The 17,312-nt window shown below is 36.5% G+C and overlaps 1 protein-coding gene across 1 annotated transcript in view; it reads right to left on the bottom strand.

The window, feature by feature from the left end:
* Positions 1–1,827: 1,827 nt before the first annotated feature.
* LOC133543653 (uncharacterized) overlaps positions 1,828–17,312 on the bottom strand; it is a 137,314-nt gene continuing 121,829 nt past the window's right edge. The window contains exon 2 of the mRNA XM_061888335.1: positions 1,828–2,444. Within this exon, the coding sequence (XP_061744319.1) occupies positions 1,828–2,373 (546 nt within the window). The 5' untranslated portion in view covers positions 2,374–2,444. The remainder of the gene's footprint in view (positions 2,445–17,312) is intronic.

Genomic DNA, 17,312 nt, shown 5'->3' with positions numbered 1-17,312 from the left:
ATGTAGAATAAAGATGATGTAGAATAAACAAGATGTAAAATAAATGTGATGTAAAATACAGATGATGTAGAATAAACATGATGTAGAATAAGATGATGTAAAATAAACTTAATGTAGAATAAATATAAGGTAGAATACATGTGATGTAGACTAAACATGATGTAGAATAAAGATAATGTAGAATAAACGTGATGTAGAATAGACCTGATGTAGAATAAATATGATGTAGAATATATTTGATGTAGAATAAAGATGATGTAGAATAAAAATGATGTAGAATAAACGTGATGTAGAATAAATATGATGTTGAATAAAGATGATGTAGAATAAAGATGATGTAGAATAAATATGATGTTGAATAAAGATGATGTAGAATAAGATGATGTAGAATAAAGATGATGTAGAATAAATATGATGTTGAATAAAGATGATGTAGAATAAGATGATGTAGAATAAACTTGATGAAGAATAAAGATGGTATAGAATACAGATGATGTCGAATAGTTTGAGAATAAAGAAGATAAGAGTAAGTATTGTAGCTGCTGTCAATCAATGATCAGGTGAAGGTGTGAATGGATGGATGAATGAATGAAGGTGTAATCAATGCTAGGATGATTTTCTCACCTGTTAGTGTGACATCACATTAGTCAGCCTGTCATTCTTCTTCTCTTTCTTCTTCTTCTTCCTAGTCTCCTTCCTCTTATTCTTTTTCTTCTCCTTCTCCTTCCCCTTATTCTTCTTCTTCCTATTCCTTTTCATCTTCTCCTTCCTATTCTTGTCCTTCTTCTTCTCCTTCTCCTTTCTCTTCTTCTTCTTCTTCTTCTTTTCCTTCTTCGGCTTCCTCGTCTCCTTCTTCTTCTTCTTCTCCATCTTCTCCTTCCTCTTCTCCTTGTCTTTCTACTTCTACTTCTCATTCTTCTTCTTTTTCTCTTTATTCTTTTTCTCCTTCCTCTTATTCTTCTTCTTCCTCTTCATCTTCTTCCTCTTCTTCCTCATCTTCTCCTTCCTCTTCTTCTTATCCTTCTTCTTTTCCTTCTTATTCTTGTTCTCCTTCCTTTTCTTCCTCTCCTTCATATTGTCCTTCTTCTTCTTCTTCTCCTTTCCCTTCTTCTTTTCTTCTTCCCCTTATTTTTCTTCTTCCTCTCCCTCTTCTTCCTCTTCTTCTCCATCTTCTCCTTCCTCTTCTTCTTGTCTTTCTTTTCCTTCCTCTTCTTCTCCTCCTCCTTCTTCTTTTTCTTCTTCTGCTTCCTTGTCTCCTTCTTCTTCTTCCCCATCTTCTCCTTCCTCTTCTCCTTGTCTTTCTACTTCTACTTCTCATTCTTCTTCTTTTTCTCTTTATTCTTTTTCTCCTTCCTCTTATTCTTCTTCCTCTTCATCTTCTTCCTCTTCTTCCTCATCTTCTCCTTCCTCTTCTTCTTATCCTTCTTCTTTTCCTTCTTATTCTTGTTCTCCTTCCTTTTCTTCCTCCCCTTCATATTCTCCTTCTTCTTCTTCTTCTTCTCCTTCTCCTTCCCCTTCTTCTTTTATTCTTCCCCTTATTTTTCTTCTTCCTCTCCCTCTTCTTTCTCTTCTTCTCCATCTTCTCCTTCCTCTTCTTCTATTCTTTCTTTTCCTTCCTCTTCTTCTCCTCCTCCTTCTTCTTTTCCTTCTTCTGCTTCCTTGTCTCCTTCTTCTTCTTCTTCCCCATCTTCTCCTTCCTCTTCTCCTTGTCTTTCTACTTCTACTTCTCATTCTTCTTCTTTTTCTCTTTCTTCTTTTTCTTCTTCCTCTTCTTTTTCTTCCTCTTCTTCCTCATCTTCTCCTTCCTCTCCTTCATATTCTCCTTCTTCATCTTCTTCTTCTCCTTCCCCTTTTCTTTTCTTCTTCCCCTTCATATTCTCCTTCTTCATCTTCTTCTTCTCCTTCCCCTTTTCTTTTCTTCTTCCCCTTATTTTTCTTCTTCCTCTCCCTCTTCTTCCTCTTCTTCTCCATTTTCTCCTTCCTCTTCTTCTGGTCTTTCTTTTCCTTCCTCTTCTTCTTGTCCTTCCTCTTCTCCTGCTTACTCTTCTTCTCCTCCTCCTCCTTCTTCTTCTCCTTCTTCTCTTTCTTCTCCTCCTCCTCCTTCTTCTTCTCCTTCTTCTCTTTCTTCTCCTCCTCCTCCTCCTGCAAGAGAACAGTCCCATGATGAGTCAGCAGCCAATTATCCTCAGGTGAAAGCGGAGGATGAGAGGATGAGAGGATGAGAGGATGAGAGTGTTGTCCTCCACAGTGTGCAGGGCGACAGCGGGCGACGCCCCCTGGGGAGGCGGGATGATGGCGAGGGCGGCGTGCGGATGGCGGTGATGGCGGGTCAAGTCCAGGCTTGCGTCCTATCGACTTCACGGGCCGACACATTTGTGAGTCAATTAGGGGCGGGGTCACGTGGTCACCTGAGCCGGCCCTGACCTTTGACCCCCGGCCGCCGGCTTAATAGAAACACAAAAGTGAGGAGTCAGCATCTGACCTTCGTCCCGTCAAGTCCAAGGTCATCCCACTTTGTCATCTTGGGAGCTAAACAAGAATGATGACAGCACATATATATATATATATATATATATATATATACATCCATATATATATATATATATATATATATATATATATATACATGTATATATATATATATATATATATATATATATGTATATATATATATATATATATATATATATATATATATATATATATATATATATTTGTTTGAAGTTATGAATGAAGAATCCACACGAGTAGAACCGCTATGGAAAGACACTTGTACTTGCGGTTGAAAGCACTAAGTGGAAGGACACGGCAGCACCTGCAGTGAGCGAACTGGCCCCAAAAGGTGGCGCCATAGCACAAACAATAACACACCTTTTCAGTGTCTCTGCCCGTTTTGTTTTTTTAAAACCTATTTGCATGATTGCCTTCAACAACAAAAAAATTCCTAAATCAGCAGCACCGTTTTATAGGCTGCAGGGTTCAAAGTGTAGGAAAAAGGTCGCCTCTTATAGTCCAGAATTCTTGGTAAATGAGGATAAACAAGCTAAATAGATGAAGAAAGACAGACTCCTCGGTTTAAGGTTTTAGTTGTTTTATGACCGGTATCGTTCACATTGGAACCGATACGGTACCAATTCATAGCTGGGCATCAATAACGGTACTCAATGGTATCAATTTTCGGCACTTTTGTGTGTTGATAAATGTTTTTTTTTTTTTTTACTTTTTTATTGCAACATTTACAAACGATCTGATCATGATAACTGCTGATCAGTCTTTTGTTGCGCCCTACAAAGTGTTAACACTGTAGTGTATATACAAGGGGGTTTTTGAGTTTGTTGTGCCCTACAAAGTGTTAACACTGTAGTGTATATACAAGGGTGTTTTTGAGTTTATTGTGCCCTGCAAAGTGTTAACACTGTAGTGTATGGATAATGGTGTTTTGGGGGTTTTGTTGCGCCCTACAAAGTGTAAATACTGCACGTATTGTGCTTATCACGCCCCAGCTTTTTGATTGTGATTTGCGTCTTAGTTGTAGTTTTCATTTGCACATTTGAAGGTGTTTAAATCGCCGTGTAAAATCGTTAATGCTAATCAGTAGCATGTCAATAGGAAAGCCAATGTATATTAGCATCAAGCTAGCACATTTATGGAAAAGTGGACTTACGTCGAAGAGGTTTTTTTGGACTGGCGGGATGAGGTCACTGGCAAAAAATGTACCATATAAGAATGGTGGTTTTTGGGTTTTGTTGCGCCCTACAAAATGTAAATACTGCCGTGTAAAGATAATGATCTTTTTGGGGGGTTTTGTAGCGCCCTACAAAGTGTTAATACTGTAGTGTATAGATCATTGTAATGTGTGGGTTTTGTTGTGCCCTACAATGTGTGAATACTGTAGTGTATAGATCATTGGAATGTGTGGGTTTTGTTGTGCCCTACAAAGTGTTAATACTGTAGTGTATAGATCATTGGAATGTGTGGGTTTTGTTGTGCCCTACAAAGTGTTAATACTGTAGTGTATAGATCATTGGAATGTGTGGGTTTTGTTGTGCCCTACAAAGTGTTAATACTGTAGTGTATAGATCATTGGAATGTGTGGGTTTTGTTGTGCCCTACAAAGTGTTAATACTGTAGTGTATAGATCATTGGAATGTGTGGGTTTTGTTGTGCCCTACAAAGTGTTAATACTGTAGTGTATAGATCATTGGAATGTGTGGGTTTTGTTGTGCCCTACAAAGTGTTAATACTGTAGTGTATAGATCATTGTAATGTGTGGGTTTTGTTGTGCCCTACAAAGTGTTAATACTGTAGTGTATAGATCATTGTAATGTGTGGGTTTTGTTGTGCCCTACAATGTGTTAATACTGTAGTGTATAGATCATTGGAATGTGTGGGTTTTGTTGTGCCCTACAAAGTGTTAATACTGTAGTGTATAGATCATTGTAATGTGTGGGTTTTGTTGTGCCCTACAAAGTGTTAATACTGTAGTGTATAGATCATTGTAATGTGTGGGTTTTGTTGTGCCCTACAATGTGTGAATACTGTAGTGTGTGGACAATGTTTTATTTTTTTTTTTGGGGGGGGGGGGGCGTTTCGTTGCTCCCTACAAAGTGTAAATACAGTAGTGTATAAATAATGGTGTTCTTTTGGGGTTTGTTGCGCCCCACAATGTGTTAATACTGTAGTGTATAAATAATGGTGTTTTTGGGGTTTCGTTGCGCCCCACAAAGTGTTAATACTGTAGTGTATAGATAATGGTGTTCTTTGGTTTTTGTAGCGCCCCATAAAGTTTTGATACTTTGGTGTATGTATAATGGTGTTTTTTGGTCTTTGTTGCATCCTACAAAGTGTTAATACTGTAATGTAAAGATAATGTTTTTTTGTTTTTGTTTTTTTTTACGTCTTACAAAGTATTAATACTTAAGTGTATAGATAATGGTGTTTTCTGGGGTTTTGTTGCGCCCTACAAAGTGTTAATACTTAAGTGTATAGATAATGGTGTTTTGGGGGTTTTGTTGCGCCGTAAAAAGTGTTAATACTGTAGTGTATATATAATTAGGTTTTTTGGGTTTTGTTGCGCTGTACACATTTTTAATACTGTAGTGTATTGATAATGGTGATTTTTTGGGGATTTGTTGTGCCCTACAAAGTGTTAACACTAGTGTATAGACAATGGTGTTTTGGGGGTTTTGTTTCGCCCAACAAAGTGTTAATACTGTAGTGTATGGATAATAGTGTTTTGGGGGTTTGTTGCACCCTACAAAGTGATAATACATCAGTGTATAGATAATGGTGTTTTTGGAGTTTGTTGCTCCCCAGAAAGTGTTAGTACTGTAAGTGTTGTGCTTATTAAGCACCAGCTGTTTGATAGTAACGTGCATCTTAGTTGTAGTTTTCACTAACACATTTGGAGGTGTTGAAATTGCCATGTAAAATTGCTAATGCTAATCAGTAGCATGTCAATAGCATAGCCAATGTATATTAGCGTCAAGCTAGCACATTTTTGTAAACGTGGAGTCTTGCTTGACTTACGTTGGAGCGTGTATGTGTAACTCTCTTGGTTGGCATTGGAAATTGGCACCGCGACACGGCACCGGGAATGGAGCGGTGCCAAAAAATTACCGGATTCCGTACATATTTTTACATAACAGTGTTTTTTTGTTGTTGTTTTTTTAAATGACAAAGTTAGCAACTTTTTCTTTGCTTCATCTGGGACTTTCAAAAGGTATTTTCAAAAGCTAATTTAAAAAGCGTGCGTCGCTCTTCTCAACGAGCAGCGGGGGCCACCTCCTTATGATGCCAGTGTGTCAAAGAAAAGGCAAGTAAGAAAGAAATGTTGTCTTTTATGTGTTGTGTGCAGTCCAGACGTCTGATAAATCGGGGGATCCAAGTACCTTAGATTAGATTAGATTAGATAGTACTTTATTACGCTGGAGCGTAGGTTCCGGTGACCCTGCGCCCCCTGAGTCCTGCTGATGAGCGCGGCGCCACAAATATCCCGGCTCTGCAGAACCTGCCCAGGCTTCATCGCGCTAACGAGAGTGGACAGCCGGCGTGGAGAATCCGCTCGCCGTTCTCCGTCCGCCAGCGAGTGAAGTCTGGTGGCAATAATGGCGCCGGCGGTGCGTCTCCGTTATAACGGCGAGATTAGATCTAACGCCCGGCTGGCGTGAGAGCGCGTTGGCGCTAACGCCCGCGGTAACCTGAGGTAGCGCTTTCATTAGCGCCTAATTAACCTGCTAACAGTCACCTTGCAGCCGCCGCGCTCCTTACGTGACCGCCGTCCTTTCACCCGCGCTGAGCAGTAGGCGAGACGGCGAGGGGTCACGCTGGCCGCCCGGTCGGAAAGGTGAGTCACGCTGACGAGGCGCTGTCATTAATCGCAATAACGAGCCCGTGATTCACGGCCCGGGCTAGTAAACATTTCTGCCCACTCAGCAGAGTTAGGATCCAGTTTGACTGGCGGTGGCGCCGAGGGTGAGTCACGGTGCGCGCCTCAACCGTCAGCAGCGTCTTTCCACTCCTTCGGACAACTTCTTATGACTGTAAAGCTAGCATGTGCACGCAGCCGGGCTAGGGGTACGCGTACAAATAACAACCAGAAAACTCCCCCCAAGATTTGAATGGGGCCGCTATATGTGCCCTGGACCTCGGACCTGGGGTCGCTCGAAGCCGGCCCACTTTTAAGACTTTGCCAAGTATCTAAATCAATGATTTTTAGGTTCAAACATACAAATTTTGCTAAAAAGCTAGCATAAAACATTAGCATGCTAATATAAGAGAGGCTAGCATACTTATAAGATGGCGCCAAGCATCAAAATCTATAATTTTTAGGGTTAAACATACAAAACATATGATATTAGCTAAAAAGCTAACATAAAATATTAGCATGCTAAAATAAGAAACATTAGCATGGCGCCAAGCATCAAAATCAACAATTTTTACGTTAAAGCATACAAATGTAGCTAAAAAGCTAGCATTAAACATCAGCATGCTAATAAAAGAGACATTAGCATACTTCCAAGATGGCACTAAGAATCAAATCTATAATTTTTAGGATTAAACATACGAAATATATATGATATTAGCTAAAAAGATAGCATGAACTATTTGCATGCTAACACTAGTATGCAATTACAAGATATACTTCTAAGATGGCGCCAAGCATCAAAATCTATAATTTTTACTTTCAAACATACAAATTTAGCTAAAAAGCTAGCATTAAACATCAGCATGCTAATAGAAGAGACATTAGCATACTTCCAAGATGGCACTAAGAATCAAATCTATAATTTTTAGGGTTAAACATACAAAATATATGATATTAGCTAAAAAGATAGCATGAACTATTTGCATGCTAACACTAGTATGCAATTACAAGATATACTTCTAAGATGGCGCCAAGCATCAAAATCTATAATTTTTAGGGTTAAACATACAAAACATATATTAGCTAAAAAGCGAACATAAAATATTAGCATGCTAAAAAAAAAACATTAGCATACTTCCAAGATGGCGCCAATTATCAAAATCAATAATTTTTACTTTCAAACATACAAATTTAGCTAAAAAGCTAGCATAAAACACCAGCAGGCTAATATAAGAGACATTAGTATACTTCCAAGATGGCGCCAAGCATCAAAATCTATAATTTTTAGGGTTAAACATACAAAACATATGATATTAGCTAAAAAGCTAACATAAAATATTAGCATGCTAAAATAACAGACATTAGCATACTTCCAGGATGGCGCCAAGCATCAAAATCAACAATTTTTATGTTAAAGCATACAAATTTAGCTAAAAAGCTAGCATTAAACATCAGCATGCTAATAAAAGAGACATTAGCATACTTCCAAGATGGCGCTAAGAATCAAATCTATAATTTTTAGGGTTAAACATACGAAATATGTATGATATTAGCTAAAAAGATAGCATGAACTATTTGCATGCTAACACTAGTATGCAATTACAAGATATACTTCTAAGATGGCGCCAAGCATCAAAATTTATAATTTTTAGGGTTAAACATACAAAACATATGAAATTAACTAAAAACCTAACATAAAATATTAGCATGCTAACAATAGCATGCTAAAAAAAGAAACATTAGCATTCTTCCAAGATGGCGCCAATTATCAAAATCAATAATTTTTACTTTCAAACATACAAATTTAGCTAAAAAGATAGCATAAAACACTAGCAGGCTAATATAAGAGACATTAGTATACTTCCAAGATGGCGCCAATTATCAAAATCAATAATTTTTACTTTCAAACATACAAATTTAGCTAAAAAGATAGCATAAAACACTAGCAGGGTAATATAAGAGACATTAGTATACTTCCAAGATGGCGCCAAGTATCAAAATCTATAATTTTTCTGGTTAAACATACAAAACATATGAAATTAGCTATAAAGCTAGCATAAATTATTTGCATGCTAACATTAGCATGCTAATACAGGAGAAATTAGGATACTTCCAAGATGGCGCCAAGCATCAAAATCTGAAATTTCTAGGTTCAAACATACAAATTTGCCTAAAAGGCTAGCATAAAACCTTACCATGCTAAAATAAGAGACTTTAGCATACTTCCAAGATGGCGCCAAGCATCAAAACCTATCCTTTTTTAGGGTTAAACATAAAAAAACATGATATTAGCTAAAACGATAGCATGAAGTATTTGCATGCTAACACTAACACGCTAATATAAGAGATGTTAGCCTACTTCCAAAATGGTGCCAAGCATCAAAATCTATAATTTTTATGGTTAAGCATGCTAAACATATGAAATTAGCTTTAAAGCTAGCATAAATTATTTGCATGCTAACATTAGCATGCTAATATAAGAGACATTAAGATACTTCCAAAATGGCGCCAAGCATCAGAATCTGAAATTACTAGGTTCAAACATACCAATTTAGCTAAAAAGCTAGCATAAAATATTAGCTTGCTAAAATAAGAGACGTTAGCATACTTCTAAGTTGTCGCCAATCATCAAAAATTCTCAAATTTTTAGGCTTAAACATACAAAACATATGAAATTAGCTATACAGCTAGTATAAAATTTTAGCATGCTATCAATAGCATACTAATATAAGAGATGTTAGCATACCTTCAAGATGGCAGCAGGCATCAAAATCTATGATTCTTTTGTTTAAAAGTACACATATAACAAAAAAGCTACCATAAAACATTAGCATGCTAGTATAAGAGACGTTAGCATACTTCTAAGATGGCGCCAGGCATCACAATCAATATTTTTTAGGGTTAAACATACAGAACACATGAAATTAGCTAAAAATCTAGCATAAAATATTTGCATGCCAAAATTAGCATGCTAACACTAGCATGACACCGAACTCTATTTAATAATACAACCCTAACATTTGACAACCAAACAATTAAACAAGGCGACACGGTAAAGAATCTGGGTATTATCTTCGACCCAACTCTCTCCTTTGAGGCACACATTAAAAGCGTTACTAAAACGGCCTTCTTTCATCTCCGTAATATCGCTAAAATTCGCTCCATTCTGTCCACTAAGGACGCTGAGATCATTATCCATGCGTTTGTTACGTCTCGCCTCGACTACTGTAACGTATTATTTTCGGGTCTCCCCATGTCTAGCATTAAAAGATTACAGTTGGTACAAAATGCGGCTGCTAGACTTTTGACAAGAACAAGAAAGTTTGATCATATTACGCCTGTACTGTATATACCTTTATATACATATATACATACATATATACCTATACTGTATATACCTTTATATACATATATACATACATATATACCTGTACTGTATATACCTTTATATACATATATACATACATATATACCTGTACTGTATATACCTTTATATACATATATACATACATATATACCTGTACTGTATATACCTTTATATACATATATACATACATATATACCTGTACTGGCTCACCTGCACTGGCTTCCTGTGCACTTAAGATGTGACTTTAAGGTTTTACTACTTACGTATAAAATACTACACGGTCTAGCTCCATCCTATCTTGCCGATTGTATTGTACCATATGTCCCGGCAAGAAATCTGCCTTCAAAGGATTCCGGCTTGTTAGTGATTCCCAAAGCCCAAAAAAAGTCTGCGGGCTATAGAGCGTTTTCCGTTCGGGCTCCAGTACTCTGGAATGCTCTCCCGGTAACAGTTCGAGATGCTACCTCAGTAGAAGCATTTAAGTCTCACCTTAAAACTCATTTGTATACTCTAGCCTTTAAATAGACTCCCTTTTTAGACCAGTTGATCTGCTGTTTCTTTTCTTTTTCTTCTATGTCCCACTCTCCCCTGTGGAGGGGGTCCGGTCCGATCCGGTGGCCATGTACTGCTTGCCTGTGTATCGGCTGGGGACATCTCTGCGCTGCTGATCCGCCTCCGCTTGGGATGGTTTCCTGCTGGCTCCGCTGTGAACGGGACTTTCGCTGCTGAGTTGGACCCGCTTTGGACTGGACTCTCGCGACTGTGTTGGATCCATTGTGGATTGAACTTTCACAGTATCATGTTAGACCCGCTCGACATCCATTGCTTTCCTCCTCTCTAAGGTTCTCATAATCATTATTGTCACAGACGTCCCACTGGATCATTATTGTCACCGATGTCCCACTGGGTGTGAGTTTTCCTTGCCCTTATGTGGGCCTACCGAGGATGTCGTGGTGGTTTGTGCAGCCCTTTGAGACACTAGTGATTTAGGGCTATATAAGTAAACATTGATTGATTGATTGATTGATGCCAATATAAGAGACGCTCTCATACTTCCTAGATGGCGCCAAGCATTAAAATTTACAATTTTTAGGGTTAAATATACCAACAAAAAAAAAAAATAGCTAAAAAGCTATCATAAAATATTAGCATGCTAACATTAGCATTCTAATACAAGAGATGTTAGCATACCTTCAAGATGGCATCAAGCAGCAAAATCCATTATTTTTGTTCAAGTTTAAACAAGCACATTTAGCTATAAACCTGGCATAACATGTTAACATGCTAACATTTTGACATGAAGCTGTTTAAAGCTTTGAACCGGAAGTAAAAGTGCCGCTCAATCTTATGGCCCTCCATAGCGTTATACTCATAAGGATTATTCACTCCAAGCAACGTTTGTAAGTTTTACAATATAACAAAACAATTACCGTGTGTATTGTCTGTAGGAGTGTTTTCATGCATGCTACCTTAATATAACGACGCTAGCATTGTAAGCTAACACATTTTCAAGTGTCAGTGTTAGTATTATTAACTTACAATAACATTCTTGTTGTATTCTTTCAGTTTTATGAATTCACCAAAACGTCAGCGTGGAGTTATTGGGTCTGTTTACCATGACTTCTGTTTTATTTGATCCACCGTTTTACTGCCCTGTCACAGAGACTGTTTGGCAACATTTAATGTATATAATAAAACATTACTGCAAAAATAACTCATTTCACAACCTATATATCTGCCACTTATAGTGCATCCATCCATCCATCTTCTTCCGCTTATCCAAAAACTTAGAATGTTGGCAGTATTATAATAAAAGTCCTCATTTTACTCAACGCAAGTCAGAATTTTACAAGAAAAACTGCACATTTGTGCAATATTATGATAAAAGTTGGTGTTTTACTCAATAACCGTCACAATTTTACAAGAAAAGCTTAACATTTTGGCTATTTTATGAAAAGAGTCGTCATTTTACTTGACAAAAGTCATTATTTATAAGAAATCTTATATTTTTAGGGCAATTTTATAATAATTATTTGAATTTTACTCGGCAAAATTATGACTAAAGTTATAATTTCCCTCTAAAAAAATGTCACTATTTTACAGTAACAACAAAATAATTGGCAATATTGTGATACAAGTCAGAATTTTACGTGACAAATGTCACCATTTTGCATGAAAAAGTAATACTTTTACATTAAAAAAGTACTAATTTTACCAGAAAATATTGCAATATTACATAAACATGAAAAATTGTTCCCAATTTTATCGGAAAAAAGTCTGCTTTTTAGTTAAATTTTTTTGTTGTTGAATTTTTTTGTTTGTAATGCTTTTTTAATCTTTATTATTTACATTATTACAGTATGTCTCTATATGCATATTTATTTATATTTTTGTTATTAATTTTGGCCTTGGTGCGCACATTTCAATTGCTTACATATACTTGTTATTTCATATGTTGACCAGAGGGGGAGCACTTTTAAGAAACCAACTGTAAATGGCCACTATAGTCTTAGTAGCGTAGTGTATTTATCACATTATGCTGCCTTTGTTTACTTTTGTACGCACATTAAATCAACAGAAAAATCCTGACTTTGGAGCAATGTTCACGGACTCTAGTATTTGGCTCTCTAGTAGATGCAATGTTATTGGGACCATATTGGGACTTGTTCACACCTCCTCATATGGAAGATACTTTTCCTTCCTCATGTCTCAAGAAGGGCACACACACACACACACACACACACACACACACACACACACACACACACACACACACACACACACAAGTTTGTATTTCTGACCTTCTGGAGAGCTGAAAAAAAGCCTCCCTCTTTAGGAGCAGCCTTTCTAGATATATAAAGATGTGTATTTGCAAGATGAATAATATATAAATACTATGCACACATAACAAAAGCTTGTTGTGAAAAATGACTGGGAATTTTTTTACAGGAAAAACTTAGAATTTTGGCGGTATTATAATAAAAGTCCTCATTTTACTCAACGCAAGTCAGAATTTTACAAGAAAAACTGCACATTTGTGCAATATTATGATAAAAGTTGGTGTTTTACTCAATAACTGTCGCAATTTTACAAGAAAAGCTTAACATTTTGGCTATTTTATGAAAAGAGTCGTCATTTTACTTGACAAAAGTCATTATTTATAAGAAATCTTATATTTTTAGGGCAATTTTATAATAATTATCTGAATTTTACTCGGCAAAATTTTGACTAAAGTTATAATTCCCCTCTAAAAAAATGTCACTATTTTACAAGAACAACAAAATAATTGGCAATATTGTGATACAAGTCAGAATTTTACGTGACAAATGTCACCATTTTGCATGAAAAAGTAATACTTTTACATTAAAAAAGTACTAATTTTACCAGAAAATATTGCAATATTACATAAACATGAAAAATTGTTCCCAATTTTATCGGAAAAAAGTCTGCTTTTTAGTTAAATTTTTTTGTTGTTGAATTTTTTTGTTTGTAATGCTTTTTTAATCTTTATTATTTACATTATTACAGTATGTCTCTATATGCATATTCATTTATATTTTTGTTATTAATTTTGGCCTTGGTGCGCACATTTCAATTGCTTACATATACTTGTTATTTCATATGTTGACCAGAGGGGGAGCCCTTTTAAGAAACCAACTGTAAATGGCCACTATAGTCTTAGTAGCGTAGTGTATTTATCACATTATGCTGCCTTTGTTTACTTTTGTGCGCACATTAAATCAACAGAAAAATCCTGACTTTGGAGCAATGTTCACGGACTCTAGTATTTGGCTCTCTAGTAGATGCAATGTTATTGGGACCATATTGGGACTTGTTCACACCTCCTCATATGGAAGATACTTTTCCTTCCTCATGTCTCAAGAAGGGTACACACACACACACACACACACACACACACACACACACACACACACACACACACACACACACAAGTTTGTATTTCTGACCTTCTGGAGAGCTGAGAAAAAAGCCTCCCTCTTTAGGAGCAGCCTTTCTAGATATATAAAGATGTGTATTTGCAAGATGAATAATATATAAATACTATGCACACATAACAAAAGCTTGTTGTGAAAAATGACTGGGAATTTTTTTACAAGAAAAACTTAGAATTTTGGCAGTATTATAATAAAAGTCCTCATTTTACTCAACGCAAGTCAGAATTTGACAAGAAAAACTGCACATTTGTGCAATATTATGATAAAAGTTGGTGTTTTACTCAATAACCGTCGCAATTTTACAAGAAAAGCTTAACATTTTGGCTATTTTATGAAAAGAGTCGTCATTTTACTTGACAAAAGTCATTATTTATAAGAAATCTTATATTTTTAGGGCAATTTTATAATAATTATCTGAATTTTACTCGGCAAAATTTTGACTAAAGTTATAATTTCCCTCTAAAAAAATGTCACTATTTTACAAGAACAACAAAATAATTGGCAATATTGTGATACAAGTCAGAATTTTCCATGACAAATGTCACCATTTTGCATGAAAAAGTAATACTTTTACATGAAAAAAGTACTAATTTTACCAGAAAATATTGCAATATTACAGAAACAGAAAGAATGTGAAAAATTGTTCCCAATTTTATCGGAAAAAAGTCTGCTTTTAGTTTTTTTTTTTTTGTTGTTGAATTTTTTTGTTTGTAATTCTTTTTTAATATTTATTATTTACATTATTACAGTATGTCTCTATAGACATATTTATTTTTATTTGTGTTATTAATTTTGGCCTTGGTGCGCACATTTCAATTTCTTACATATACTTGTTATTTCATATGTTGACCAGAGGGGGAGCCCTTTTAAGAAACCAACTGTAAATGGCCACTATAGTCTTAGTAGCGTAGTGTATTTATCACATTATGCTGCCTTTGTTTACTTTTGTGCGCACATTAAATCAACAGAAAAATCCTGACTTTGGAGCAATGTTCACGGACTCTAGTATTTGGCTCTCTATTAGATGCAATGTTATTGGGACCATATTGGGACTTGTTCACACCTCCTCATATGGAAGATACTTTTCCTTCCTCATGTCTGAAGAAGGGTACACACACACACACACACACACACACACACACACACCCACGCACACACATTGGGAATGCGCAGGGCAGGGCAGGCAAGAGGGAGGCTACAAGAACACATGTGCCGCTCCTGTAGTTGAATGTCAGCGTGCTCCATTAGCGTGTTTCCCTGCTGTGGATGTAAATAAATCATCTGCACAACACCAATCATCTCCTCCAATAACACAAAATGAGAGTCTGCGCTCGGCTAAGTCAATTACACCAAAGTGCAGAGGAGGCATGCACGGCGAGCAGCAGGAGGAGGAGGAGGAGGAGGAGGAGGAGGGTTCACTCGGCCAGAAAATGCTGAAATCTGAATAAAAACCTGCGGGCTTTCAAGCTCTTTACCGTCACCTCGCATGAAAGTCTAATTCGCCGCTTATTAATTCATAAGCCATTAGTCAGATATTTCTCGGACAAAAAGCGGCGACACAAAGAAGATGCATTTAGCCTGTAAGCTGAGGCCATTACGGGCCGGCCAGGCAGGGAGTGATGCTAACTGTGTGCCCACAGAAGGTACCTCTTTTCTGCCGCGCTTCACTTCTTTTTACACTTGTTAGACGACGTGACTTCAGCCATGTGCGCCAGTAAAAGTGTTTGATTGTCCAAGGTGAGTGGAGTGTGTGGATGTTGGAAGACTTCAAAGGGGATGAGAAATGTGGGAAATGGAGAGGTTTGTATATTGTCTATTTATTGTTATTGGGGGGGAAATTCCTGGTAATTTCGAGAAAAACGGGAATTCGTAGGACTATTTTTTTCAGTTTTGTAGTCCAAATTAAGACAAATGTTTTGAAGGTGGAAGGATAAAAAAAATTGAAAAAAATGTGGACTATGAAAACATTCCAGGAAGACGTGAAAATAAGGGTTTGAAAAAAAGGGTATTCCTGGAATATTTTTTATTTTTTTTTAGACTTGGTAAATGTTAGTTTGATTGTCCAAGGTGAGTGGAGTGTGTGGATGTTGGAAGGCTTCAAAGGGGAGGAGAAATGTGGGATATGGAGAGGTTTGTATATTGTCTATTCATTGTCAATGGGGGGGGGAATTCCTGGTAATTTCAAGAAAACCAGCAATTTGTAGGAATTGTTTTATTTATTTTGTATGAAAACATTCCAGGAAGAGGTGAAAATAAGGGTTTGAAAAAAGGGTGTTGCTGGAATATATATATATATTTTTTTAAACTTGGTAAATGTTAGTTTGATTGTCCAAGGTGAGTGGAGTGTGTGGATGTTGGAAGACTTCAAAGGGGAGGAGAAATGTGGGATATGGAGAGGTTTGTATATTGTCTATTTATTGTCAATGGGGGGAAATTCCTGGTTATTTTAAGAAAACCGGGAATTCGTAGGACTATTTTTTTCGTTTTGTAGTCCAAATGAAGAAGAATGTTTTGAAGGTGGAAGGGTAAAAAAACATGTGGACTTTGAAATATTTCCAGGAAGAGGGGAAAATAACAATTCCTGGATTTTTTTGATTTTTTTTAAACTTGGTAAATGTTAGTTTGATTGTCCAAGGTGAGTGGAGTGTGTGGATGTTGGAAGACTTCAAAGGGGATGAGAAATGTGGGATATGGAGAGGTTTGTATATTGTCTATTTATTGTCAATGGGGGGAAATTCCTGGTAATTTCGAGAAAACCGGGAATTTGTAGGAATATTTTTTTAGTTTTGTAGTCCAAATTATGAAGAATGTTTTGAAGGTGGAATGGTTAAAAATGGCTGAAAAATTTGGAAAAAGGGAAATACCTGGAAACAGTGGAAGGTGAGTGGAGTGTGTGGATGTTGGAAGACTTCAAAGGGGAGGAGAAATGTGGGAAATGGAGAGGTTTGTATATTGTCTATTTATTGTCAATGGGGGGGAGGGGGGGGAGGGTAATTCCTGGTAATTTCAAGAAAACCAGAAATTTGTAGAATTTTTTATTTTATTTTGTAGTCCAAACTAAGAATAATATTTTGAAGGTGGAAGGGTAAAAATATGTGGACTGTGAAAACTTTCCAGGAAGAGGTGAAATTAAGGGTTTGGAAATGAGTGATATGCAGTCAATTATATATTTCTCATTTATTGTCAATGGGGGAAATTGCTGGTCATTTCAAGAAAACCGGGAATTTGTAGGAAACATTTTTTTAGTTTTGTGGTCCAAATTAAGAAACATGTTTTGAAGGTGGGAGGGTCAAAAACCGTTGAAAAAATGTGGACTGTGAAAACTTTTCAGGAAAACCGAGAATTCCTGGAATTTTTTTAAAAAACGTAAATGATAGTTTTATTGTCCAAGGTGAGTAGAGTGTGAGGATGAGAGATGTGGAACATGCAGTCGATTGTGTTTCTCATTTATTTTCCATGGGGGGGAAATTCTGGTAGATTCCGGGAAAAGCAGGAATTTTAGGAAAGGGAAAAAAGTATTTGCAATTTCCATGTGTGAATTGCAGTGTGAGGGAGATGGTTGAAAGGTCAGAATCGAGTTAAAAAAAAAAGAATTGTTGAACTATAAATATGTTTGTTCATT

This window comes from Nerophis ophidion, linkage group LG26 (genome assembly GCF_033978795.1).
Source record: "Nerophis ophidion isolate RoL-2023_Sa linkage group LG26, RoL_Noph_v1.0, whole genome shotgun sequence".
Lineage (NCBI taxonomy): Eukaryota > Metazoa > Chordata > Actinopteri > Syngnathiformes > Syngnathidae > Nerophis > Nerophis ophidion.
Note: the sequence above shows the minus strand (reverse complement) of the source record. Positions and strands in the feature narration are given on the sequence as shown.